The following is a 27,989-nucleotide window of genomic DNA, read 5'->3' on the forward strand; positions in this document are numbered from 1 at the left end:
ATTATGAATGTTTTACATCATTATGAATGTCTATATAAAATAGATTTCTTAAAACATATTTTTTATACAAACACTTATTTCAAAGTTATGTACTATCACCTTAGCTATTTTATAAATTAAGTACGTTTTTGTACTGGGCACTGACTCTTTTTTTGTCAGTTAATATCTATATCTACTCCCTTTACTTCCTTCGATATCACAGAAAGATCAAGTTTCGTTAACACTTTACATAACCTAAGTACCTACATATGTTTTAGTACTAACAAACGTGACTTTTTACTTTATAACCAAGCTAATAAAAGCGTAGTAAAAAGCCATAAAATCTGCCGTAGGTACTTAATTTCCCCGTTTCACTGTCAAATAGACAAGAAATGTAAAAACCTATTCCTTTTTATCAAATGAATTTGATAATTTAATTTGTAACAAACAATAATAACAACCTTTGTTATATCCTATGTGTTCGTAATTATGGGTACATACAGAAAAGTATTAAACTGTAAGTTCTTTAAGTACCTATAACCTATGTGGCTACATTTCTGCATACGACTCATGACTAGATTCAAAAGTAAACATTAATTGCAGGGTATGTTATACACTCAAATAAAATTATTATACAGGGTGACTTTTAATTCGACTGCATAAATTTAACTGTTAAGTGTACTCATATAAAGGATATTTAAAAACGTTTAAAGAAAAATATAGGTTCATATTTCAGAAAGTACGAAAAAATTAAAACTTTCCATCGTGCAATTTGATAGGATTATAATCTCAATATAATGGAATTTAGGTTGAATGTCGCAATGCGCTATGGCCATGCGGAGTTCAGTAGATAGCGTAAACGGTTAGTAACCATTTCGCACTGTGAATCTTGACTTGATCTTGATACTAGAAAAATAATTTCTTTTTCAGACATTTATTAACATGTTAAGTTTTAATTTCTTTTGTAGTATTGGTCTTTAATAAAGCGTGTGACGTAGTTTTTGAGGGTTTTTGTAATGTGAAAATGATGACGTTTAATTTAAATAAAAATAGGCTCAAATGGCTCAGAAGCATGGGTATAGTCTCTGTTTAAAAGGATGCAGTTGTTTTAAATATCACCCTGTATTATCGACGTTAACATAATTTCTATTTCCCAAAAAACTACCTCTTAGCATAAAGGTGAAGACGTGAATAGATACATACATACATACATACATAAAATCACGCCTCTTTCCCGGAGGGGTAGGCAGAGACTACCTCTTTCCACTTGCCACGATCTCTGCATACTTCTTTCGCTTCGTCCACATTCATAACTCTCTTCATACAAGCTCGGCGGTTTCGGGTACTTTTGACCTGACCCTTTACCAGGACGTCCTTAATTTGATCAAGATACGTTCGTCTAGGTCTTCCCACTCCGACCTTTCCCTCCACACTCTCCTTGTATATCTGCTTAGTCAACCTGCTTAGAATAGATAATTTATAATTTTGAGCCTGTTGGACATAGGTAGAGAAATTCTAACAAGAAGACTTGCATAATTGTTCTGTTTGACAGGTTCGACATAGTTAGTATTTATTTGAATTAATAAATAGGACATTATATCAAGAAATAGGCATAAGGTACAACTTTTTATCATAAATTTCTTCAAATGTATAGTCAAGTAAAAACCAGCATTTATTAAATTGCTTAAAAGAATCGCTTTTGTACTTGGCTATTCATTAAATTAACAATATAAGTAGGTACAAACTTATTCGTTATTATGCAAAACAATTAATTCAGACTCCTTCAAATTACGCCAGGTACTTTGCGTTTAGTTTGCCCTAAAGTGCTGTGTCTACAGCTCAAATTTAAGGGAGTCCAAATATACTTATAAAGTACTTTCTAAAATTATCACAATGCCAAAATGAAAAACATATTGATCTGAAGTACAGTGGAGCAAAAAGAGTGAACACTATTACGGTTTGGTATAGCCAAATCCAAAAGTACATACCTAGTTAGGTACATCATAATGTAAGTGACATATTCTTTTGCATGTGTTATTCTTTTTTCAATATAAACTCAACGTTTTTGCTAGCTACAGCAATAAGTATGAGAATACACTGCCAGTGAAATAAAAAACATAGGTTAGTAGAAACCTAAAAATTTAGGTATATTTTGTTGTCCTTTCTGCATAAAAAATGTGTTGTGATTCTATGTTTGTATGTTTCATCGGTTTCTGTTTAAATTATTAAAACAGATAGATAACAACCAATAAAATATTCAAGAGTATTAATGACTTCAGTTTTTCAGTTAGTTACGTAGGTTCACTCTTTTGTTTCACTGTAGCAATAAATATTTAGGTACCCTACTTTATTAAATCAAACTTTTATACTTTTACTTCTGCACGACGTTTTCTAATTATGGGAATGACAATGACAATGACAATGTTCATCATCACCATGAGAGTGGCTATGAGCATGTCCAGCTGAAAAAAAATAAAAATAGGATGAGTAAATACAATATATCTAATCTATACTTATTAGTATTGCTGTAGTCTGCCAGCCTGCCTGTAGGTAATATACAGCATAGTTAATGGAACAGGTAGTCAACTGTAAAATCTTTAGTCAAAAAAATCATAAACTACAATTTGACCAATTTAACTTAGATGGTCGGTGGTTGATTTTTTTACAATCTGCAGCAAAGTCTCAGCTAGTCGTACTAAATAGGAAGCACAATATAATTACGGGATCGTATGTAAAGATGTAAGGTGAACTGAAGTAACGGCAAAAAATATATTCAAATATAATGAGATCAATATACTCACTCAGCAGCTGTAATCCAAACATGATGAGGAATCCAATTATTGAAGCGACGAATTGCATAAATCCAGTCCTGTCTCCCTTCCATATTTCAAAGAATATCACGTAGAGCAGGGTTCCTGAAGCCAAGCCTTGAAGTACAACCGAGTAAATGCCAGCAGCCGTGGCCCCTCCGCCCCCAACCAGGGCTAGACCGATGCCAATACCGAGAGGGGAGACCACTGCGAAGGTCGTGATGTACACCACTGCCAACCAAGTTTTGGTTCGGGTGGCAATTAGTTCGACACCGATGCAGAAGGCTATAACGAGCTTGTGAGCTGACACTGCGCCTAACATGTACCTGAAACAAAGAATATACAAATAGTACCGGTCCTTATTCCACCTCTTCTGTAAACTTTTTTGTTCTCAGTTTAATAAGGTATTCATAGAAAAAAATATGGATGTCGGTAAAGGCGACTAAGGGATAGGTGTATATGTATAGTTGGGATTCCTCTGGTTGGGCTAGCAACCTGTCACTATTTGAATCTCAATTCTATGATTAAATCAAACAACTGAACGTGGCCTTTCAGTCTCTTGATGACTGTTGGCTCTTTCTACCCCGCAAGGGATATAGACGTGACTTTAAGTTATGTTCTATGAGGTTAGATATCGATACTGCGGTGGAAATACCTAATTGATATTTTATCATCACTATTTAATCGTTGAGAAAAAGTTTTACCACCATCTAGTGTTAAATAGCTGATAATAAAAATTAAAAGTCAGCATCATTTTGTGTTTACACTATTTGATGATAGAAGTCGCATCCAGTGCCAAAACTGTATTTCTATTCTATCACCAGTTACGATTTTGGAACTGCTAGACTTCTATTCAAGTAACAAGTCAGAGGTGCCGTAACCAGTAGTTAACTCTACCTTAAAACAGAAAGTGCAACGTGAAGAAGTACCTACTTAAACTTTATATAAATTTATGTTTACATTTTTCGATAAAATGTTAAAATGTAATTATTAGGTTTTCGGACTCACCAGACATGTGACGTGCTAGATTCCAGACCGACGGCCAGTCCTTCAAAGAGCTCGTGTATAGAGAGGGCCAGTACGATGAGCAGGCCGCGGAGGGCGGACGTGACGTCATCACCCGCGGCAGCCACCGGCATGTGGCTGTGGTGGCCGTGGTAGTGGCCGTGAGCGATTTCTTGTTCTGGGTCCTGGAAAAAATGCGTCCATTTTATAGTCACTCCTTGAGATTTACTGGCTAATTGACTAGTTTATGGGAGTCCTTGTCTTCTTTACAAGTCTGGGCCCTTTGGTGTAGATTTATTCGAGTACGTACTATCTATTTGAAATTCAGCTACACAAAATTTATAAGTCACATTTCTTTTATTGTTATAAATATTAGGATAGATTGTCATCTATCCTATAGGTAAAGCTGCAATCACAAAATCGCAATGTTAAACTTAGTTCGCAATAGTAAATAATTTACGATCCACCTGTTCCTGTGAAAGTTAAAATTGTGCAAGTTACTGTGAAAGTTTAAAATTACCTTCGATTTCCTAATAGAGTTTGGGTCAATGAGATCCGCCGTGGAATTAGTGACGCTCTTCTCTCCGGAGTTATCGTTGCCGGCGCGACTCCTGCGCACGCTGAGATTTCGCACCAGTGGCGCCGCCGCGCCGTTTTTTCGCTCTCTGCGGTGAATGTACAAGTGAACTAATTCCTCCACCAGGTACATGATGAAGAAGCCGGAGCATGTCAGAAGCGGCGTGAGACTGAACTCAAACTCTCGTAGCGACCCGTTTTCTGGAATGAGGACATAATGTTGTATTAAATTTTGTATGTAATTCCATCAGTTTTCCAGAAATTGATAGAAATTAGCGAAAAGAGTATTTAAAGAAAGAATAAAAAGGAACTTCTTTATTTGTTCATAGTTTAATTCCAATTAAATGCCATCCCTTTTTCGACACTGTTACACATTTAGTTTAAGGATTCATCTAGATATCTACAGCTAGTTGCTTATCTTATGAAATTTATATAAGGGCTTTGTTCAAATGTATTGCTCTTTACATTAATATTTATTAGGAAAAACTCGATTACTCAATATGATGCATAGCGACAAGACAATCAATTATATCATATTGTTTTATGCGATAAGATAAAAAAGATGTTGTCCTCTCATTTATTTTCATCCGATCATGCTAGAAGAAGGGTAATGTTATGGTGTTTAGGTTTATACATACATAAAAATCACGCCTCTTTCCCGGAGGGGTAGGCAGAGACTACCTACCTCTTTCCACTTGCCACGATCTCGTTTAGGTTTATATATATTTATTTTAATAAGTATGTACCTACATATATCTAAAGAATTTTTTTTTAATTAATATCTATCTAGCTTTGTATAAAACGTGTTCTGTTTTATCACGACACAGGTACACGAGGCCCATTCCATTTCTTAATATAGATGTCGTAGGAGGAAAATAAAGAATAAAAGTGCACCTGTCTGATCAAACACTGGGTAGGCAACAACACAACTTCGCCAGATCTTTAGGTATTATTATGAAAGAATTTTAAACAAAAAATTTCCAAATATTGAAACTTTAATAAATATTTTTTAAGTAACCATATTTAAAGACTACAAAAATTAAGTTCTTTTTATATTATTTTAGAATAAATTATGAAAAAAAAAAATGCAATCGTTAACCTTCATGAAGCAATCGCAATATTATGTGTCTAGGTTCCCGCTTGCCGAAACTTTATAAGTATCTACGTGTGTGAAGCCTTTTATCGCCGTTACACAATTTAGTCTCGCAATTAGCTTGATAATGATTTCGAGTTGATTGATTAATTTTCTCAGAAAACGATGTATGAGAATTCGATTTTACATTCGACCAAAAAGCGTGACGTGTTTGTTTGTTTACATAGCTATTAGTCCGTTGACGTTTTAACGATTTTAGGGATTCAACACGCATTAAAACAACGCATTAGATTAGGGTTTTTTTTATTATTGCTCACAGCTCTGTAAATAAGTACTATGCGGTTTTGCTTCTTATAAAATGTAATAAATTCTAAAGCAACTTGGTAGCGACGATGTTTTCCTTTGATATTAGATTAGATTTATTATTTTGCCTATGCAAAATAATATTCAATATCTTTTAAAATTGTATTTATTGCATTTCACTATTGATAAATTTTCTTTTTTAAATTCTCTTTTTCTTTAATGTTTTGACCGTTTACAGACAAATAAAAAAAAAATTTGTTAGTTTCAAGAAGTGCTTCGCCTTTTCCTTGAAAAATGATTTTAAAACGATTCTTATTTAATTAATAGGACTTTGCCTGGGAGCCAAACAGTTTTGTACATGTTGCTCTATTCGGAATTGATTATTCCTTAAGTCGCATTGTACGAAATCCATGGAAAATAGATACATGCCCATATGAATGTTGCCATACGAATGATACCTAATCACTAGCAGGTGTGTGTTAAACTCCTTTTTGGAATATTTAATTTAAACCATTAAATAATTAAACCAGTTTAAGTTAAGGCAGGTGTTTCTGTGACCCTTTTACAAAATACCATGAATTTCTTTACCTCCTTGTCACATAAATTAAACAGATGGTTATGGTATGATAGATAGATAGATAGATAGATAGATAAAACTCTTTATTGCACCATATGAGTAAAACATACAAAACAACACAAAGCAGACATATATGGTACAAAGGCGGACTTATCGCTAAAGCAATCTCTTCCAGTCAACCTTTGGGTGGAAGGAAATCAAACAGGAGATTGGCGGTGGCGCAGAGCAAGAAAAATAAATGTTTGAACATAATAAAATACATACATAATATATATCTATATATAATACATACAAATACGCATAAATACATAAAAATAACATATACTTAGGATAGAGTAGAAAGATAATGAGACCTAACGAGGTATGGAACATCCGATAGTGAAATTTTCGAAATCTATAAGTTCTAGTTAAAAAATACGACTATTTAAAAACTAATTGAATAATCTGAAATAAGAAGATGATTTGACTTTTCCTGATAACCTAAAAATGGCGGTAACGTTAACTGAATAAAATACAAAATAATGTGTCTAATTCAATTTTTTTTATGTTACTACGTAATGCGTTAATATAGACTAGATAAATAGAAATACTAATAGTTGTTAATAGTAACTGTCACAGTAAATGTAGACTAGGTAAATAGAAATAGTTGTAAGATAGGTACATGTTGTCTTAGTGGATTGAGCAAACGGTTCGATACCCAGGACAGAAGGCCGTCGAGGTGAACCACCTTGCCAGACTTGGACATGCACGAATTTTATCAGCCAGTTTACAATTTTCTTTACCTAAATGATTAGGTACCTTAGATAGATTTCCTTACATAGTATTAAATTAGAAGTTGATTAAAATTATAAGGTGGCCCGACCGTTAGGTGCCAGATAACAAAAGCGTTAAGCACAGGTTCAAATATTACCTCAGCCTCATATGTTTTTGACTGTTTTTTTAGATGTGTACATTAGTTTGAGCTACCTATAATCGATCGCTTAAAAACCCCGTCATCACTTCACAACGGCGGCGCAACCCGCGTTCCTCAAAGACTCTGATTATAAGTTGCTTTAGGAAGTGTAAAACAACTTTCATCTTTCTGCATTCCAATTGTATATAAAACTATGTATGTAAATCCAATTAATTGAACCAATTTTTTTATTTTAATCCTACTAATTTAAATGTATTACAGAGATACTTAAAGTTAAGTAGTTACTTAACTAATAATTGAAAAGAAGGTTCATAATTTTAGTTTTTAATCTCCACATATCTCTATTTACGTATGTGAAGTGAAATGGGGAAAACTCGGAAGAGGTCGGCCTCCAAGCGAGAAGTGGTCAGAGCAGCCACTGCGCTTGCACAAACTTGCATCGATCCAGTACAAATACACTCGACTTGCAATATCTTGGTTTTCATCTGTCTTTGTTTGTAGGTACTTGAACTGAATAGCCGCTGTATCTCAGTCAATCTGATTTCTCTTTAATATATTTCGATTGTAAATGACACTATTCCCAGATGTGAAAGAAGTGTGTCTCAGTGACTGACTGATCATTTCAATGCATAGCCCAAGCCGCTAGGTCTAGAGATAAGAAATTTGACATGTACTTAGGTTTCATATGTGATCTAGTTAAGTCTAGGAGTGCACTAAGAGAGGACTTCGTAAATTTAGGGGATTTTATGTCTTACGCAGGTGGAACCGCGGGCTTATTCTAATACATACATACATATGGTCACGTCTATGTCCCTTGCGGGGAAGACAGAGCCAACAGTCTTGAAAATACTGAATGGCCACGTACAGCTATTTGGCTTAATGATAGAATTGAGATTCAAATAGCGACAGGTTGCTAGCCCATCGCCTAAAAAAAGACATCCATGAGGAAAAGATGGAGTGGTCCTATTATTTTTTGTATTGATGCCGGGAACCACACGGCACTATTCTAATAGTTGCTTGGTAGATAAACCTCGTTGTAAATACATAGCACATTTTCACGTCGCTAATAATATTTATTAACTTTTGTTCTGTGTACGAGTTGTGCACTTGAAAAAATAGATTATACCCAGTGAATAACATAATTAATTATACAGTTTTATTGTTCTAAATTAATGTATGCTCGCAGACACATTGTTGTTGAAACGTTTTGGATCGAGTAACTTTTGTTCAAAAAGACAATTGTATACGTAAGTAATGTGTAATTTATCATGTTGACTTTATAAATAATATAGTATACCTAATATTTATAAATAAGGGTTTTTAAGTGGAAAATTTATGACACTTCATTAAGCATTCGAACAAAATGGAGTATAGACGAGATAAGAACACATTTTTTTTAGATTAGCGTTATGTAATGATTTAGGCACATTATCGTAACATTTTCTTTCAGTTGCCTTCTCCATATGGGAGGACTCTGAGGCTGCCTTGACTTAGATTCAGATAAAGCATAAGTATTCAGTAAATTACGCGATCTCCGTTACACATTTAATAGAGATCAAGGTTGAATCGGTCGTACAGTCACCTGCAAACAACTTTGACCCTATGTGCATACAAACAAAAACCAAGGCGACTGTACTGTACAGTGGTCCACATAGTCATATTTTATCTATCACCTTCTTACCGTACATCTTATAGGTGGCCAACTGTTCATTCAGTCATTTGAATAATTGATACATCAAAAATTTGCAGTTATCTAAAAGAACATGTCCAGATGATAATTTCGCAATACGTATTCAAATAGCTTGCCTGACTAGTTAACACCTAACACCGGATAATTTGAAACCTCTGTATGTAGGGATCACGTTCCGCATAAATTAAGTTGATACACAACCGTGCACCTGTTCCAAGTCAGATGGATACAATATCACGAAAACACGTGCGAATTCTTTCATTGACAAAATCTCCGGTTACTTTTGACTGTTCAGTACTAAGTATATAAGCTCTGGTTGGGTTATGGAACAATTTAAATTAGCGACCCGCCCCTGCTTCGCACGGGTAGCCTTTATTATAAATTAAAGATAGAAACCTCTCCACAGAAAACCCTCTTTCCAACATTTCAAACAGAAACAAAGTCCGTCCACAACTTTCCGAGATTAACGCATACATACAGACAAAAAAAGCGGGATTTTACATTATAATATGTAGCAAGGTGATGAAGTAATAGTGAGTTAGTGATAGTGACTATAGGATGTTCCGTTGAGTAGCGTTTATCTTCGAATAATTTCCTCAGATAAATTTAGGTGTACGATTTTTATCTTCTATTTGCCTGTTTTGAACAGGGGGTCAAAAAACCTATCAACAATATCTATGAATTATATATGTATATGATATGATACATTTATTTTTGAGCCTATAGTTGACCACAAAATGTTTAACTATTTATTTACTTACGAGTACATTAAAAATGCGAGTATAAAGATAACGCGTTTTAATTGTTAATTTTAATGTTCTCTCATCAATACACAATCCCTGATTGTCTCTTCGAGACTTATAAATTACTACCACATAATACTTAAACTCAACCATTATTATTATAAGAAGAAAAGGACGTTGAAATAGCGTAGTTGCAACATAGACACATGCACTCTGGTACTGAACTAAATGAGGATTGCGCCATGGCCGGCCGAATGCCATGCCATTAGACCTTGAAATATCAAGTTTAGACTCCACAGGGCCGTTGTTAGGGACGGGCTGAGCAAAGCATACGCGTTTTTACCCGACTTCGACAGAAGGAGGGTAATCTGTTTCAAGTCTTTTTATGTATTTGGATTTTTATTTTCCCTACTACAGGCTGAACAGTGTGAGGAATTTTAATGCATGAGTTATTTCTTTCAATTGTAACTTCAGCCTACATATAACATGAAATTACCTTTCTTTGTGTGTCGAAAACCCCTCGTCGACTCGTCCAATCACATAAATCAGGACTATTTATATGGAACTCAAACCCACCTTAAACCCCACGTTACACTAAGCCCTAGCTACGGTCGCCGCTCCACGTAATTATACTGGCCTTGGCCATATCTCGCCGATCCACCATTGTTTTATATTTTTTGCTAGACAGGAATGTGGATGTGGACAAAGAAGCGTAGAACTACGGAGTATTGTGATTTGTGTTTCAGAGCGTAAAATTTAAGTAGACATCCTTTTATTAATTCCATGAAAAGTCATTCAACGTGGTCTTTGCAAGAACGAAGGCCCTGTCTACTCCAGGAATAATAATGTGATATATTTCTATTTCTATTGGGTGTGATGTGAAATATCTCATAAAATACAAAACTGATTTTGTTACTTCACGAACTTAAAAAATTAACTGACAGATCTAATTTTCATGAAATTTAAATGGTAGGTATGTTCCTTTTTTATTTTCAAAATTTGACCAAATGAAAGACAAAACAACCATTTATTAAGAACCTAAAAATGATTTTGTGTAAGTTTTTGCATCACAGTATTTAGGATCAGTGTTTTACCAAAAACTTCTTATTTTTCGTTCCCCCCAAAAAAGATGTCTACGAACGCGGGTACATATAATAAAGCTAAATACTTACGCCAATTTAAGTAAATATTTATTGTTGAGACAATATAAAAAACGAAACTACCGCATTTTGTCACGTACAGGACCGACATTCGCATTCGTACGTCATGGCCGCGATATGTACAGTTTTATTAAAATATTCTGCGACACAATGATAAATATGCAGCAGTATGACGCAGACTGTACCTACTACCGGTAAGAGATATGTCACTGATACCAAATAAGCCTGTGTACCCGCCTATATGCAGAATAGGCTGTTTCAGACAGATTCTAAGGAGCCTGAGAATAAAACAACGAAATTTTGATCAAAAAAGTTTAAAACAAAGGCAAGAAGTCAGGTCTAGAGTAACCGAAATCGCCAAGATTGTATAAAGAGAGTTATGAATGTGGATGAAGCGAAAGAAGTATGCAGAGATCATGGCAGTGGAATGATGTAGTCTCTGCCTACCGGAAAATGGCGTGATTTCATGTGTATAAGTTTATAAACAATCCATAATTTATAAACATAAATATGAAATAAGTAAAAAATTGACACTGCAAAATTATAATGGAATCGAAGATATCGTGGGATTCTTTAACTTTCGTTGTTAGGATTTCGTAGCCAATTATTTTGAATCAAATTATCAATTTAATTTTATTTGTTACAACAGGTTAAAAAGATCTTACAAATTATATACGAGTAGATCGGTGCGGTGCGCGAGATCGATTCGCATTTACCAGAGTTTCACAATCTTTAGGTAAACATATTAATAAAATAAAAGAAATGTTTTTCGGTTTTTTTTAATGTTAACACCTAGCTACTTTTTCGAGTGCTAATAATATGTTGTAGCTATATATCTCCAAACCATTAAGTCATCTATGGCCACTACTTAATGGCTATATTACCTGCATATGTCTTAACGTAACCGTGTCTAAATAGTAGACATTTTATGTAATAAAGACGTGGTTGCCATCTTTATTGAATTGTATGAATGTCTCACACACGTACGAGTTCTTTACCTAGATATTTATCTTTAACTAAGCGAAGCGTAGTTACATCACAGTTTTACCTTATATCCACCACCATACATATCTACTTAGGCAGTATAGGCACTAATTGTAAGTACTTAGTGTGCAATACATATACATATAGTAGATAAGTAAGTAGGCAAGTAAATGTCTAGTACGCCTTTGCTCCTTTTCGTTAATGTTTGTGTTTAAAATAATGATCAGTTTTAATGAGTTACTACAATTTAAAATATCGAGAGGCAAATTACCGTAAGTACCATACAATGGTGATGGTACTCTTCGCATAAATAGCTAGAACTTTAAAAAACTATAATATCTAATTATTTGTACTTTTGTAATGTAATGTCGCAATCGATCGACAAGTTCTTATGTAAATATGTACCTACATAGATCCTACCGTCTTCGAAGTTAAATAGACCAAGTTTCTGCGTTTCGGCTTTCGGTCTCAGTATGCTATTTATATTCGCAAAACTCTTTTTGTCTTTGGTTTTACTTTAGTTTTGATTAAAGTTATTTTTGACTAGCATAAAGTTGCAGCGCGCAGTCTATGTTAGTATATAGTTTAGATTTAGGTATGCGTAAAAAGGTTTTTACGAGCCTGTTTTGCGTGCAAAGGGTTTTGTGGGCTTGCTTTCATATTTAAAAAAATAAATTGAATGAGATACATCGAAATGTAACTTTGTATATGCTTATGTACTTTATTATTCATAACATTACTAAAAAGTAATAAAAATTAAACGTTGTTATGAAATAGTTGATTAACTAAGTTGAAAAAAAACTATAGCATTTAAATACCTATACAGTAAACATTATGCGGGTATTAGCTCCGCCTGATTTACTATGACAATGTGTATGAAAGTTTATTAACTTTTTATTATTTTATTATACTCAAGGCACTAAAAATATTTATTTTGCAAATGAATAAAACGAGACTGTTTCTTTACGTGAAAAAATTATGAATTTTTACTACGAGTACACCTACCTATATTGTCTGATCATTTTACATAGGTCTGATATAAGTCTAACTATTTCCTTTATATTCTTTATCGCTCATTAGATTGTTGGAATTTTGATAAAGGAATTAAATCTATTTACGGTAGTTCCTTTTATCTACTTCCAAATGAATATCACAATTCGATGCGATAAATTATAAATATAAATATAAATATATACGGGACAAATTACACTGATTGAGTTAGCCTCGAAGTAAGTTCGAAACTTGTGTTACGAGATACTAACTCAACGATACTATATTTTATAATAAATACTTATATAGATAAACATCCAAGACCCAGGACAATCAGAAAAAGTTCTTTTCTCATCATGCCCTGACCGGGATTCGAACCCGGGACCTCCGGTGTCACAGACAAGCGTACTACCGCTGAGCCACAGAGGCCGTTAAAATTATTTTATAAACGTTATTATTTATAAATAAAAATGTAATTTAAATTTTAAACAACGGAAAATATTCCATAATTAATTATCATATTTTAATCAAACAATGTGTCTTATAAATAGATTCGTCATTTTGTCAACTCCACCTAATGTATGACATACTTATGTATTTATAAATATATGATAAAATACTTTAACATGTTTATTAGCAAATCACGTGAATGAATATACATATGCTAAGTAATTATTAACTGATACTGCGCGTGAACTGACCTCCGTGACCTTGTAAAAATTACGTTGGTCAGGTCTCTTACATTCAGATTTACTTTTCAAAAACATCAAGGCAAGAAGAAAAAAGTCTACATTATTTTATTTGTCACGAGAAAGGAAACTGGGCGAAAATCTAGTGAGCAATAAAATATATCGGACAAAATATTTTAATGTCGCTAAAGAGTCGCTATCGTTGTTTTCGTTATCCGTTACAAATTCTCCGTTATCATGCCGTGCATATATGATAAAGTTTTAAAGTCGCTAAATAATTATTGCGAATGATAAGATATTTCTGTACATATTCCACTTTTTAAGCCTTTTCAAACGCTGATAAGATGAAACTGCGTTTTACTTTCTTTTTGAAGAAATAATTCTTATTCTTAAAAAATGACATATGTAAACTGCTTAGTAAATTATAGTACAGCAATTTCAAAGAATTATGCCTTAGATTTAAAAAAAAACTTTAAAAATTAAACTAGTTACCTAACTTTGACGTGACAAGCGGTCGATTTCGAAATAAATAAACCTAAAATAAAATAAAGTAGAAAAGACTAGAGTAGAGGACTGGCAGGTAAGATTCTCTAGATTAAACAATATTAGAAAGTACTTTATTGTAGATAAGTACTTAGATGAAATTTTAATATTCATTGTCTAAGACAAAAAGAAAGAAAAACCGATAGTTTTAATAGAAAATGCCTAATTACCTATGTTTATAATTAACTGCTAACTATTGTACCGAATTGGTGATGCGTGAAATGCTGTGTGAATTGTCATAAAAACTACACAATGATATGTGGTATGGAAAGTTCGAATATACCTACGAGTATTATGACCAGGGGTTATTTATGACATTACTTGATGAAAACCCGGCTTCGTCAATATTTAGAAAAATTGCATACATATTTCGGTAGTTGTCGATTTCTAAGGAATTGAGATTAAGTATAATAAAAACTTTATAAGTTTTTACATAACTGGAATTTAGAAACAACTTTTACAAATAACTAACATAAATAAACAAAACAAGAAGCTTTCAAGGATAAACCTTGTAAACCTCTTCTCTGTAAACCTCTCTGATATAGGCGCTCAGTCTTTTTCTCTGTTTTGGTCAATAGACAGGCTTACAGTCAAGGGCAATAATACTTTGAACATTTTGATTTCCATACCCTTGTGATAAAGTTCAAAAATGAACACATGTTTTTCCCCTTGACCGTAAACCTTCGAAAATAAAAAAATGGAATAATTTACACAAATTGGCAAAATCGAAAATACTTCTGATGAGCCAAGTAAGCCAATTTAAATTCAAAAATCATCAAGTTGTTTAGCTTAAGAGGATGAGTACTCGCCCGAGAAGTTGACAAAGGTTATACTCGAACTTCAGTGACATGTGAATCGAGCAAAGCCTTGAATATCCAACGAACTCAAGCTGACATCTCTGATGAGGGAATATTAAAAATAATTAAGACTACTTATGTCAATGGCTGTCATAAAGAGCATCCTACCTATGTCATTGTGCTGACGTTTCGCTAGAGACAATATTCTTAGAGTATCCACTTAGTATCGATTTAGTAAACCACTTATTATAAATAATTACCAATAATGGTGACTGCGATTTGTATGTTTTGTGGAAATATTATGTTGTCCATTCGAAATCATTATTTGTTTATTACACTATTCAGGTAAGGTTGATCGGGTCTACCTTACAAATGTACGAAATCCAGGACAAGGGTGACTGACTCATCAATGCCCAGCCTAAATTATTAATAGGTATACTTCCATACTTAGATAATTTCAAATCTAAAGATCCTTAAGCCTTAAGCCTTATAGCAGGTATTGCCCATGCATTTTAAAAAAAAATAAATAGATATGGCTTACCTATACGTTGTTTATTTCAATTTACATCATACACGCAACAACGATTACAATCAATTAAATTTTTAAACGATATGTTGGTACTTTATAAACAAAATTGTCTTGGATAAGTGTGGTTAAGATGATTTAACCACTTTCTTTCGACTATATTTATTTATTTACATCGTTGTATTTTTATAACACATTATGTTTACGGTCACAAGAAAGCGCAGTTCCGTTAATGTCCCAATAATGTAAGTACATACGTGCGTTACAAATTTATGTGTGGCACGTGCCGGGGAACACATCACTAAACTGTGAGTCATAGAGAAATTATAAATTTCTTTATTTGATATATACGTATATGACATCTTCATCATTTACGAGGTAGACAGAGGCCACGCTAAGCTGGTCGTAATTGGGATTAAAATTAGTGCAATGCTACAAGCCTAATATGTTATAATCCAATTATTTAAAATCCAAAGTTTCCACTTAATTCAATAAATTATTTTCCTTTTACAATCTATCTTTTAGTCGTTATTTTTAAAAGTTCCATAAGAAACTTATCGGAGATCGCTCTTGATATAATTTACGGAAGAAAGTTGATAATTTCCCACGTTCCACGAACTTATAAAAGTTCTTAAGATGCCAGTATATTTATCATCCTAATTAGGTGCTTAATATATATAAAATGGCAATGAACAGGCACGATGACATACCTGAAAAGCTGCATTCTTATTGATTTTTTCATATAAATTACTCGTATGTACAACGTGGGTACAACAAGGTATTATGAAGAAATCTTGTTTTTTATTTGTATCCAACCTCCAAAATTAGGATTGTATTGCCTTGAGGTTACTAGCTCAAGTGCCCATAAATCTAGGATGTTTGTATCATGCATGACCAGCCTGAGGAATGAATCGGCCTTTGACCATAATTAATTAATAATTAAGCTGCTGCATCCATTTTCAGGAAATGAAATTTTGTGCTGATGCTTAACAGTTTGATAACCTGAACGTATAGGTACATTGACATAAACTCTGTAGCCCAAAGACATAAATTAAAATAAACAAGGATTTGCAAGGACGTAAGCTTTCACGTCCATAAGTATTTATTTAACAATTAAACCGACTTTCATAAAATAATGAAGTTAAACCCTACCCTATGTACCCTAGGTTTTCGGACAGAGGTTTAAAATAAAAACAATAACAGACAATAACAATGCTGGCGAGCACGAAGTCTACATTACAAAATTCCTAACTAAATGAAAACGTAATGACTATGGCTACAACCGGGATTTACATTTTCTGCACGCACGACGGCGCGCTGCCAATCATTAAGTTGTACATTACATTAAGTTGAACAATGTCTAACATTAGGGTCGACGAACTGGCCGTAGAGCTAGAACTAGCAAGGAAAACAGATAGTTACATTACGGGGAAGGCCCAAGATAGGAAGTTATCGCCTCAGCGGACCTCTGAGGTTTAGCAATCAGGTCGTCTGGACTGGAGGATAATTGTATATTAAAAGTTGGAAGTTCTGCATTACAAAGGGCTCTTTTTTATTCTTAACTTATGAGTCGAAGTCGTAATTTATCTATTTTTTCTTCTAATGTTATATTATTACCAAATATTCCTTTAAAATATTGCATTATATTTGTGCGTAGTATATATTAATTTGTGTAAACCCTGATTAAGGGTCGTATAACCCTATCATTTTATGGCAATTAGGTTAGATAGTTAGAACGGCAGTAATGTGTCTGGCAAGCGAGGTCGGAGTCATAAAGTCGGCCTCGATTAAATTGAGTCTGACGGAGGTGCAATCTCCACATTTGGGCATTCAGGGCGACATTCTTGGAAACATTAAGCTTTTCATGAATATTAAGATCATATTTTAGCAGTAGTGTAACCAGTTTCACCTTTGCTTAAGAAGCAACGGATCCTGATCTCTACAAAAAGAATTGATAACCATACTTCTTTAAAAGTCAAACCACTTTTAAAGAAGTATAGATATAGTAATAGTAATAGATTTTAATAGTTTCAATCTACCTTTTTTTGTTCACTTGTCCTCAATTCTTCTCGGATTGAAAAAAAATTACAAATTTTATAACCGAGAAAGTAAAAATATTTTTTTTATCTTATAGAAGTCTTGGTAGCAGCATATACGTAGATATAATGAATTAAATCCTGTATTTTTTTACATATGGAGAAAACCCTTTTACCCGCCCAACAAAGAGAAGCTGGGCGGATGTGGGAGTCGATCTCGCAAAACCAACATATTGCCAACTGGGGTCTGCAGGTTTTACAAAAACTCAATTCCGATAACCATATGTCATTAATAAATAATGTGTCGAAAAACAGATCTTGAGCTTCAAAGCATAAGGCTCACTGATTGATAAGATTTCTGATAAGGTAACCGGTAAGATGATACGGACCCATGACCTTGAGTAAGGCCAGGGCAATGTTGTGAATCAATAAATGTCAGCACAAAGATATAAAATAATGTTTGTACGTGAATTACATCTTTAAAATATCGAGATTAAACTCAAATGCATTTGCATAAGGCCCACTTGCGAATAAGTTATTTAAAGTAAAGTTGAATTTTGCCAACATACCTATACTGTATATATTTACAAAAATCATCTAGCCTCATGTTCGTAAAGGCATGCGTAATTTTATTTCGCCTTGACCACCTCGATTCATTGATCATCATCTGTACACATGTACCTATTTCGTATTTTTTCAGATAGACATTATGTTTTACGAGAAGATTAAAGTCGGTAGACGTTATACATAAAATCACACCTCCTTCCCAGAGGCGTAGGCAGAGATTGCATCTTTCCACTTACCACTACTACCACATTCATAAATCCCTTCATACAAGCTCGTCCTTTTAGGGTACTTTTGACCTGACCTTTCACCAATTTGATCAGGGTAATGCTAGATACAGATCATGCAAAGAAAAGAGTGTCAGAAGGATTCAAACTTCTGAGCAAAGAATTATAACCGAAGGTATTATGCTTCGGTTATAATTCTTTGCTGCTATTACCTACAGGGAGGACGCTGAGTAACTTGTAACACGCTCATAAATAATTTAGAAAATATAATGTATAAAGAGGTAAAGAGTGGATTTGAATTGTACTTAAATTCTAATGTTGTTAAACGCGTTAGACGAATAAATATGAATTGTTATTTATTTTTTTGTAAGAGCATCATTGCGTGAAATATACTTTAACATTGGCAATTGCTTTTTTATAGGCTATGTTTCTTATAATTCAATTTTTAAAGAGTTAACCAGGGCTCAGATAAGACGTGGAAACACGGAAAGACCAATAAAACTCATCAATTAAACGACTTAACATTACTTGTATTGCACAACAACGAAAGCTGAGTCAGTATGGACAGTTCCTAGGTTTCTCTGGCCACGTGTCCGCCAGATTACTTTCTAAACTATGAAGCTGCACGTGTCTAGGACTGACATACAAATACCGTTATATATAGAACAGGTAGATGAAAACCAGATAATTTTATTATTAAATATAAACGGTTTTCTCTACAACAAAACGATAACAGAACTTGACAAAATAAATACAAAAATATAGTAAGTACATTTCGTTACTACGTGTCATAAGTGCTTTAAACAATATATCTTGTTCACGTAAAATGAGGTGAATTAGGGCTATATTTTATGTGTAAAAAACTTTCTACAGTAAAATTCGACCAGTTTTGTAAAAAAAATAACTTTGTTCTATATGTAAACGGAATGAGTAACATTCTTTATGCCTTCTACTTTTCTTTATACCTTTTAGTTCGTTTATAAATTGATAAAAACTGCGTTATATAAAAAACGAACCCAATTGGCAATTGGCTACAGGGAAATCATAATTCGAGGAAAATCGCTTTATCCGGATAGTGTAGCGAACCGATACGTAGGTACCTATCGTATAATTTTCCTGTTCTAAACCGCTGCATTAATGTCGTTAACAAGCCTAGGAGTCGTAAGCCGGATTAAGGTTTTACGTAGCAGATATCTAATATTAATAATTATATCAACCCCGTAAGGGATAAAGACGTGAATGTGTAAATTGTTTATTTTTTAGGCACATTCACATCGCAGGCTCAGTCGCTCATTCATCTTCTCCAATTTTCATTTGAGTTCAGAGATTATTAGTGACATAAATTGCCTACAAATACATAAGTATTTATTATTCTTACTTTATTTTTAATTGTTATATACCTAGAATACATAAATTTATCGTACATTAGTATCGCAACGTAAATACGTAATACGTCTGAGACTCTTATGAAAATATGTAATAAGAAGTAGGTACCTAGATGTTCAATGTAGGTCAGGCTTCTCAAGGACGTATCTATTTCATTACATCTACGTTCTATCAATGACTCACATTTTGTTTGTATCAAGTAGATACTTATCTTAGACTTGGAACTAACCAACTCCGGCTTGAAAAAATGTTATTACTAATACGATCTTTTGGATAAACTGAATAAATTATTTCATGTGGTGCGCGGCACTTTAAAATAAGATCATTCCATATCTATCCCATGAATGTCATAAAAGACGAATGAGAGAAAGGCTAGAGATTCTTCTTGTAGCCGATGGGCTAGCAACCTGTCACTATTTGAATCTCAATTCCATCATTTAGTTATAGAGCTGAACGTGGCGTAGCTTTTAGTCCTTCCAAGACTGTTGACTCTGTCGGGCAAGAGATATGACGTTACTATATGTATTTGTGTAATTTACTCCTTCCACTTCAAACATTTGTTGAACACATAAATAATTTTGTGGAGTCCACGCCGGTCACCCTTTTCACCGTGTCTACTGTCACGGGTCTACTAGAAGAGAGATTTCCTTTGAAATAAGCAGAACCGCTATATTATGTGCAATTGTTACTTTTGTTTATAATCCTTATGTTTTCTGTGTAAGTATAATTGTTTTTGTTTCTGAGTTTATTTCTGGTTAAGTATAAATCTATATATATAAAACTCTTCCGTTACTGAGTGACTGACTGACAGACAACGCACAGTCGAAACTACTGGTCGTAGACAGCTGAAATTTGGAATGTAGGTTCCTTGGGATATGTAGGGGAGCACTAAGAAAGGATTTTTGGAAATTCAACCCCCAAGGGGGGGAAAAGGGGTAAAAACGTTTCTATGAAAAATCTTATTCCTTGGGTTTATAAACTTGAAACTTGGCATGAACACGTACATAGGCAAGTAAATATGTTTGACATTATAAGTTTTTTCAAACTACCCTCCAATCGTGATTTAGGGGGTGCGATTGGGTGACTGATTTATTAACGCACAGCCGAAACCGCTCGGTATACGAGTCTGAGATTTTGAACAGAGGTTCCTTTAGTAACATAAGTGAGCACTAAGAAGGGATTTTTGAAATGTCAACCCCCAAGGGGGGGAAACGGGATAAACTGAGCCGGGGCTGCGGGAAAGTTCTAACGAGATACCGTGGCCCCGGAACGCAAAGGGCAACTGAAGGAACGAGGTGGGTTTTAGTCAGTAAAAGGCTGACACTCCCTTCCGTTCCACCCAGAGCGGGAGAGGTCATTTGATGATTTCCCATCCTTAAAAAAAAAGACTTTGTATGACAACTTTCAGTCGTCTCTTTAACATACATAATAACATACATAATTATGTACATACATGCATAACATTAATAACATCACGCCTTTAAATCCCTATTTTGTGTTAACACTACTCATACAAACAGCTAAAAGGAAACAAGTGAAGAGACGAAATTTGTCCGCATCCATTTTCACCTAAATTCTTAACGTTAATGAGATTTACTTTTTATTATCAGGTCAACCTAATAGCCTCACATGTACGTATAACTTCGTAAGAATTTTCTTTCAACTCCTAACCGTTGAGGAGTTGTACCTTCCATCATCAGCTCATTCACATGGGATGATGACTATCAGACGCAAATACTTAAACAGAAGGAAATCCTGTAAGGCCTCTTCGTCCTATAAATCCTGTTTTTTTTTTCTTTTGAGACGATGATTTTGTCTCGCTTTACTTTTTCTATATAGATTTGTATGTATACTAATATTATAAAGAGGAACAATCTATTTTTTTTATATGTTTGTTTGTTTACACATGTAATCGATAAACTCCGAAACTACTGAATCGATTTCAAACATTCACCATTAGAAAGCTACATCATCCCTGAGTAACACAGGCTATATTTAATTCCAGTTGTAACAAGATTTCAGCCTGTGGAAGAAAAAGCCCTGTCGAGATCATTAAAAAACGCTATATATAACCGAATTACACGTGGGCGAAGCCGCGGGCGGAAAGCTAGTATATTATATAATTAGTAAATAAATTTCAATATCGATTATTACCACTCGCATTGCTTTTGTCTTTGTTTGTCGATAGTTTAATTAATCTGATAGATATAAGTATTAAGACTATTTTTATCTTCCAACCTTGGGAATAGATAAACCAGCCTTAAAAAATATTTACTATTTACGAAGTACTTATTACTAAAATTATATCATTAATTTATCAATATTGTGTAATACTTATTTATTATAGCTAAGTTGTAACCGGTTGTTTTTTTTACAGTAAATGGAAAATTTCACCTGAACCAACCTGTACAAGTTCATTCTTATCAACGTAGTATTATTCTATACTTGTATCGGAAAAATCTACTGACGTTTTTGAAAGAAGAAAGAAGAAAAATGTTATGTTGTAAGACTACAAAATTTCATAAAATTAGTCTTAAAACCATATTCCATTGTATTTAAAACAAAAAAGGATCACAGAATCTTAAAAATTATATTCTTCTATTTGTAAAAATATTTTCTAAATTGTGTCAGAAACGTAGATTTCAAATCAATTATTCAATCATGTTTGTGTGGTGACAAACATATTATACTTGATTATAGTTTCTCACGCCAATTAGTAGCAAAGTTAACCATCGGTTCAGTGATTCAGCGGTCATATTCACTCGCAATATATTATTATGCGGTGGGTTTTGTATTGCATAATAGTGTTGGACAATTTGTTTATTTCTCCGTGGGTCACTTAACTGCTTATGTCATTCCGAACGTTAGGAAACTGCTTGATTTCTAAGGAAAAAACGAAGTATTGATATTATATACGTTTTTTAAATTATATACCTACAACCTTTAACCACCTTTTCGGCTCAATATTTTAAAAATCCTTCCTTATCTCAGAACTAAGTTGTAACATTAAAACTGATGTCCAAATTTCAAGTTTGTAGGCATGGTTTAGGCTGGGCGTTGATAAGTCAGTCACCCTTTTTCTTTTTTTATATAGATAATTCTTACTCCACAACTTTTTATGTGAGAAATGCCAACTCTTGCTTTTCGAGGCTGTCGGCTCCGTCTACCCCGTAAAGTAAATTATAATAAAAAGGATATCGTTTTGTCATGTGATGCACTTTCAATGGAGTAGGTACACATACACGCGCGTTGTTTCCCTTCATTGACTTTATAATGAAGTAATGAATGATTGTACTGAAAAAATACAGAGAGCGCAGATGTGTCTACAAAAAATATGATGCGAACATTAACAATGGCAGTTGATAACGAAACTTATACATCACTCATGTCCTGTGATACCTTCTTTGATATCACTATTTGATCGAACTCCATGTAGGTACTCTATAGAAAAATAAATCAGATCGATACTTATGCTAAGATTTAACATTCTAGTTCAAACCTATATCGAAGTTTTTTAATACGAGTACCCTTAACCGGCGAGCTTACATATTAGCAGTTATGAATGTCAATGAAGCGAAAAAGTAAACAATGATCTTGGCAAGTGAAAAGAAGTTCTCTCTGCCCAACCCTCCGGGAAAGAGGCGTAATTTTATGAAATTCCTCAAAAACAAGAGTTAGGATTTAAAGATCCTTAACGAGAGCTTTTGCTACATAGTAACTATATTAACTAAATAAATTAAATCTAAGAAAAAATTAGATAAATTAAGAAAATAAAAGGATAGAAAATATTATTATTATTTTCTATCCTTTCATTGTTTTGTGTCATCGGCCACGTCTGCCTGTGGTCTGATGACGATGTTAGGAAAGTCTCGCTGGGGATTCCATTATTACTGACTACTAATTTGCCACCGTAGTGCGTGGGAATATCAACAAACCAATTAAGTACATATATCATTTAGAACGAAACTTTATTGTAATATGGTAGTTTAATTATTATAGTTAACTAATATTATTTGCTCATTTATAATATTAACCCTTATTGTATGTTGTTATTTTTGGTGCAATAAATTAACATTACCTACCTATAATATGCTCTAATATATAGAATCTATAATTATATTGTTTAATAGAGAGATTTCTACCTGCTTTAAAAATTCGGCGGTGAGGTTGGTGGTGTAATATGATTCGAGTATCAAACGAGTCCTTTTTGATATTTATATAAATTAAATTATTTGATGTCAAGCAATGGAATTTTTTTTATATAAATTGACGGTAACATACAATTTTAGATAAATGCATGCACAATCGAGTAACAGAAATCATAAGAACATAGTGCTTGTTGAACTTGTATTTCTATTCCGATGGTAAACTTAAAGGTTAAACTAATCACCGTCCACCATAAACAGAGAAAGCTCCACCGCAAAATATGCCGAGCGACGAGCAAGGTGACTGACCTCAGTGATGTAAAATTGAGACAAATTCAACTGGTTGTGATTGAAGAGACCGCCTCGGAGATGTATTAAATAATACTTCAGGCACTAGCGATGCCCAATTTTAGTCTGATGTAGATATTTATTTTTAACATTCAAAGGTGTATAAAAAAATACATCAGGCTAAAATTGGGCCTGCTCTTATTAATCAAAGTACATAATAATGACTCGTATTTCAAAAAATACTAATAAATTGTATGTAGTGTTTGTACCTTCGAAAAAAGTTATAAATGAAATTAATAAATCTTATCTAGTAGTTAAATATGTGCCTATGTATCTGTACCCGAGAATACTAAAGAAGATTTAAAAAAAAATGAAATTCGTGTAGTTATGATAATGTTTGCAATTTATTGTAATACCTACTTGAAGAAGTTAACCAATAGAATAGAAATCATATTCATCAAAACGTTTTGTCAAACATTTGTTTAACAATTTTAAAGGATTTTTTTTACATCCAAGAATGTTTCTAACTTTTAAATGGTAACCATGGAGTTATAACGGAAAACAACTTTCAATACAAATAAAAATATTGTTTGCTCTACTTGGATACTAAAAATAAAAGCACACCGGACATGAAATTACAAAAACAAGTATTGGAAGTATTGAGGCAATTTTTTACGACGGCGATGGGTGAGTCGGCCAGTGGCATACATTTCAGTGCTATAAGAGTTATGCAACTATTAGATAATTCTCTTTGGCGGAAGACCGCGCCAATTGAACCTTGAAACATCAATAACTGTTTGTTAGACTTGGAACTTCTCCGGAATCAATCAATATAAAATTCTTATGTATGTTGAGATGGTTAGGACATGTCGAGAGAATGGATGAGGACGGACGTAGACCTGTTTATGAAACTCGGACAGGTCCGACCTCGTCGAACTTTTAAGAACCAAATTTCGACGAATATGCACGAAAAGAGTTATGAGTGTTGAGGAAGCGGGAGAGATCTGTGAGCATCGTAGCAAATCCATAGTCTCTGCCTACCCCAATGGAAGACAGGCATATGGAGTTAACAAATGTAATGTAAAATTATCTTGCCTTAGTGCCTTGAATGCATTGACTGACAGACAACGTACAACCGAAATTAAAGGAAAACGCTATGGCTATTAAAGTATAATCAGAAAATGTACTATACATACACCTGTGTTATTCTGTTAAATATACAAAGTAATTACAAACCTACGTTTCTATATATACAAACAAACAGAGAGAAATTTAATATACACAAAATATCTGTATTTTATTTAACAATTTTAAAATCTGGATTAAAATACTTCGACGCATGGAAATTTCGTATTTTTTTAGATAATCCTAATGTTACCACATCTATTATTTCGTACTTCCTTATAATGTTAATGTGAGTTAAACCTATTTTGTATGTTATTGTAATAAATTAATATAAAATATATGTACACCGTGAATTTGCATAATAATGTTATCATTAATCGATACAGTTGCCCAATGTTTTCGAACAATCGATTCGATCCGTTTTCTATCGTGATTGACCAATATCGGAATTATTTACTTCTATTTAATTTCTGAAATATTTCTAAACAGTTCCTGTTTAAAGTAAGGAAGATATAAAAATATCGAACTTGTTATTGCGCAGTAAATTTGGTTTTTATCTTGTACGAAACCGGTTAACGGAATAACGAATTTTACAAAAAATTTATAATAGGTGAGTTATTTAAAGTTAAAATTGCCTTATGATTTTCCTCTAACTCTTCCTGAACGTACTTATTAAATCGGGACAAATGGAATTATCTATAAAATTATGCTGATACTTACTTACCTACTACGTTGCTTTGGCGCTAGTTATTACTTTAAAAGGGGAAATATTTTCTTATGGATTTCGTAGGCATCGACTAAATGGAAAAGGTGCTTACAAATTAGTGCATTCATCTTCCTCAGGTGGGATCGGAAACACGTTGCTGAATCATCATTGCAGCAAATTTTTTTAAGGGAAATATGGACAGTATCTGACTACCGTTCCGGAAAAGATGTAATGAAATAAGCAAGACAAATATAATATGAAAAATTCAAGGAAATCAAGCTGGCAAAATAACGAATATATTTTTAATCTAAGTATCACAATATCCTGGAACCCGCAAAAAGAAACAAGTTCTAATATAATAAATAAACATATTTCAAAACTAGTTTCAAATTCGTTATATTTTTTTTTTCAACATAAACTTGTTAACGACATAACGATTCGAGCTATTTAGAACGGAATATTTATGAGTTACGAATGGTTTTCGCATTTTTGTAATACATTTACAGGTAAGGTGAGACACCTGTGGAGAAAAATGAATTTTTGTATCATGAATTTCATAAGCACATGGATCTATTTTTCATATTGTCTTTATTTTTGCCACACATTTATTAAAAAAATATACTCTAAATAATAAAAAAAAATACTGAACCAGAACCGCTTCCGTTACCTAACCGTTCTTTATACAGATTATTGTCTATGAATTTTTTACCAAAATATTTGTTACCTATGTGTAAAAGTTCTGTAGTCACGTTTTTCGTAAAATTCTATAAAAATAATAATATTTTATATTACTGTTACATTAAGCATTAAATATAAAAACCCTGTTAATTTACTTATTTTAAAAGCCACCTAGTATGCAACAAACTTTTTGTAAATTAACTGTAAATCCTAGTTCCAGACACAACAAGCCAGGGTTTGAAATAAACCCTAAGGGATTATTGAATCCCTTAGATTTTTTTAAAGTTAGATTATAAGCATATATTGATATGTTTATAATCTAACTTTAAAAAAAATCTTAAAGAATTAGATTTTTTTTAAATTTAATATATATAATCTTGATGGAGATCTTAAAAATAAAAAACCAAACTAAAAATAAAGGTTAAAGGTGCGGAAATACAACAACACAACGCAGCGGCGGGCATCAAGGTGAGCCTGTTTCGGCTCATTTTGTTGCACCATTGCGACTAAAAAACTAAGGAAAAAATACCAGCACCAAGTCTATATGCAATATAATCGCATTAGGATAGATAATTGCTTTAATTTTATAGTATTTGTTCTACTTTTTAAATTTTTATATATAGATAATAAACTGAAAATGAATATAAAACACAATTTTAAAACCAGTCGTTGTGAATACAATAAATAAAACTACGAATTAAATTAAAATAACTAAAGTGTACCTAAGTGCTAAGTATTTTTTATATAAGTTTGTGTGTATACGTTAATTACTATCCTTTCAGATAATTTTGAAAATAAAATTGTGCATAAAAAATACCCTTTTTTAAATACATCTCGTGAATTTCATTCTATATCAAAGAAAGAAACCCTATGACCTACAAAGTATTCAAACAATCAAACGAAACATGTTAATAAATAAATAGAAGGTCGAGTTCAAACCTACACCTTCATATTGGCCTTATTGAATAATATTGTACTTACCTTGTAGGTACTCGACATTCTCCTGGATCTCTGGTATCAGGTGCATGAAAGTGGTGGACAACAGGACTCCTCCCCCGAAAGACAGAAGTGTCATAACCACCCGATTCGTAGACTTGAGATTCCCAGCCTCATCGGGGCTGATCCAACGAAACTTCTTTGACAGTAAGAGGGGAAGTATACCACAGATCATGGAAGCACAAAAAAGTACCGCCATAGCGACACCCTTCGCCAAAACAACTCCCTCTGTGTCATCGTCATCATGACTGTGTCTGTGTCCCATTTGTCTAACTATTTCCTCGGCAGACATTTTTGACACAGTTTAATCAATTATCGCGAAAGGAAAATACTTTATCTCTTCTAACGGAGAAGTAACGAATGGACGAGACTGAAGGCTCGTATGCTTTTATACAAGCGGGTTATCAGCATGCGCGTGCGCCGTTCGTAAACGCCGCGCCGGTACTATGAGAGTGCCGGT

The 27,989-nt window shown here is 33.4% G+C and overlaps 1 protein-coding gene across 1 annotated transcript; it reads right to left on the reverse strand.

Annotated features, from left to right (window-relative positions):
- On the reverse strand, nucleotides 1–27,959 carry LOC106129760 (zinc transporter ZIP1). Its single transcript, XM_013328429.2, has 5 exons — nucleotides 27,515–27,959; nucleotides 4,315–4,571; nucleotides 3,798–3,979; nucleotides 2,781–3,115; nucleotides 1–2,441 (listed from the first exon to the last, which is right to left on the reverse strand). Exons 1-5 carry the CDS (start codon nucleotides 27,819–27,821, stop codon nucleotides 2,371–2,373), a joined length of 1,152 nt encoding a protein of 383 aa, XP_013183883.2. The 5' UTR covers nucleotides 27,822–27,959; the 3' UTR covers nucleotides 1–2,370.
- Nucleotides 27,960–27,989: the final 30 nt, after the last annotated feature.

This window comes from Amyelois transitella, chromosome 18 (assembly GCF_032362555.1).
Source record: "Amyelois transitella isolate CPQ chromosome 18, ilAmyTran1.1, whole genome shotgun sequence".
Taxonomy (NCBI): Eukaryota; Metazoa; Arthropoda; class Insecta; order Lepidoptera; family Pyralidae; genus Amyelois; species Amyelois transitella.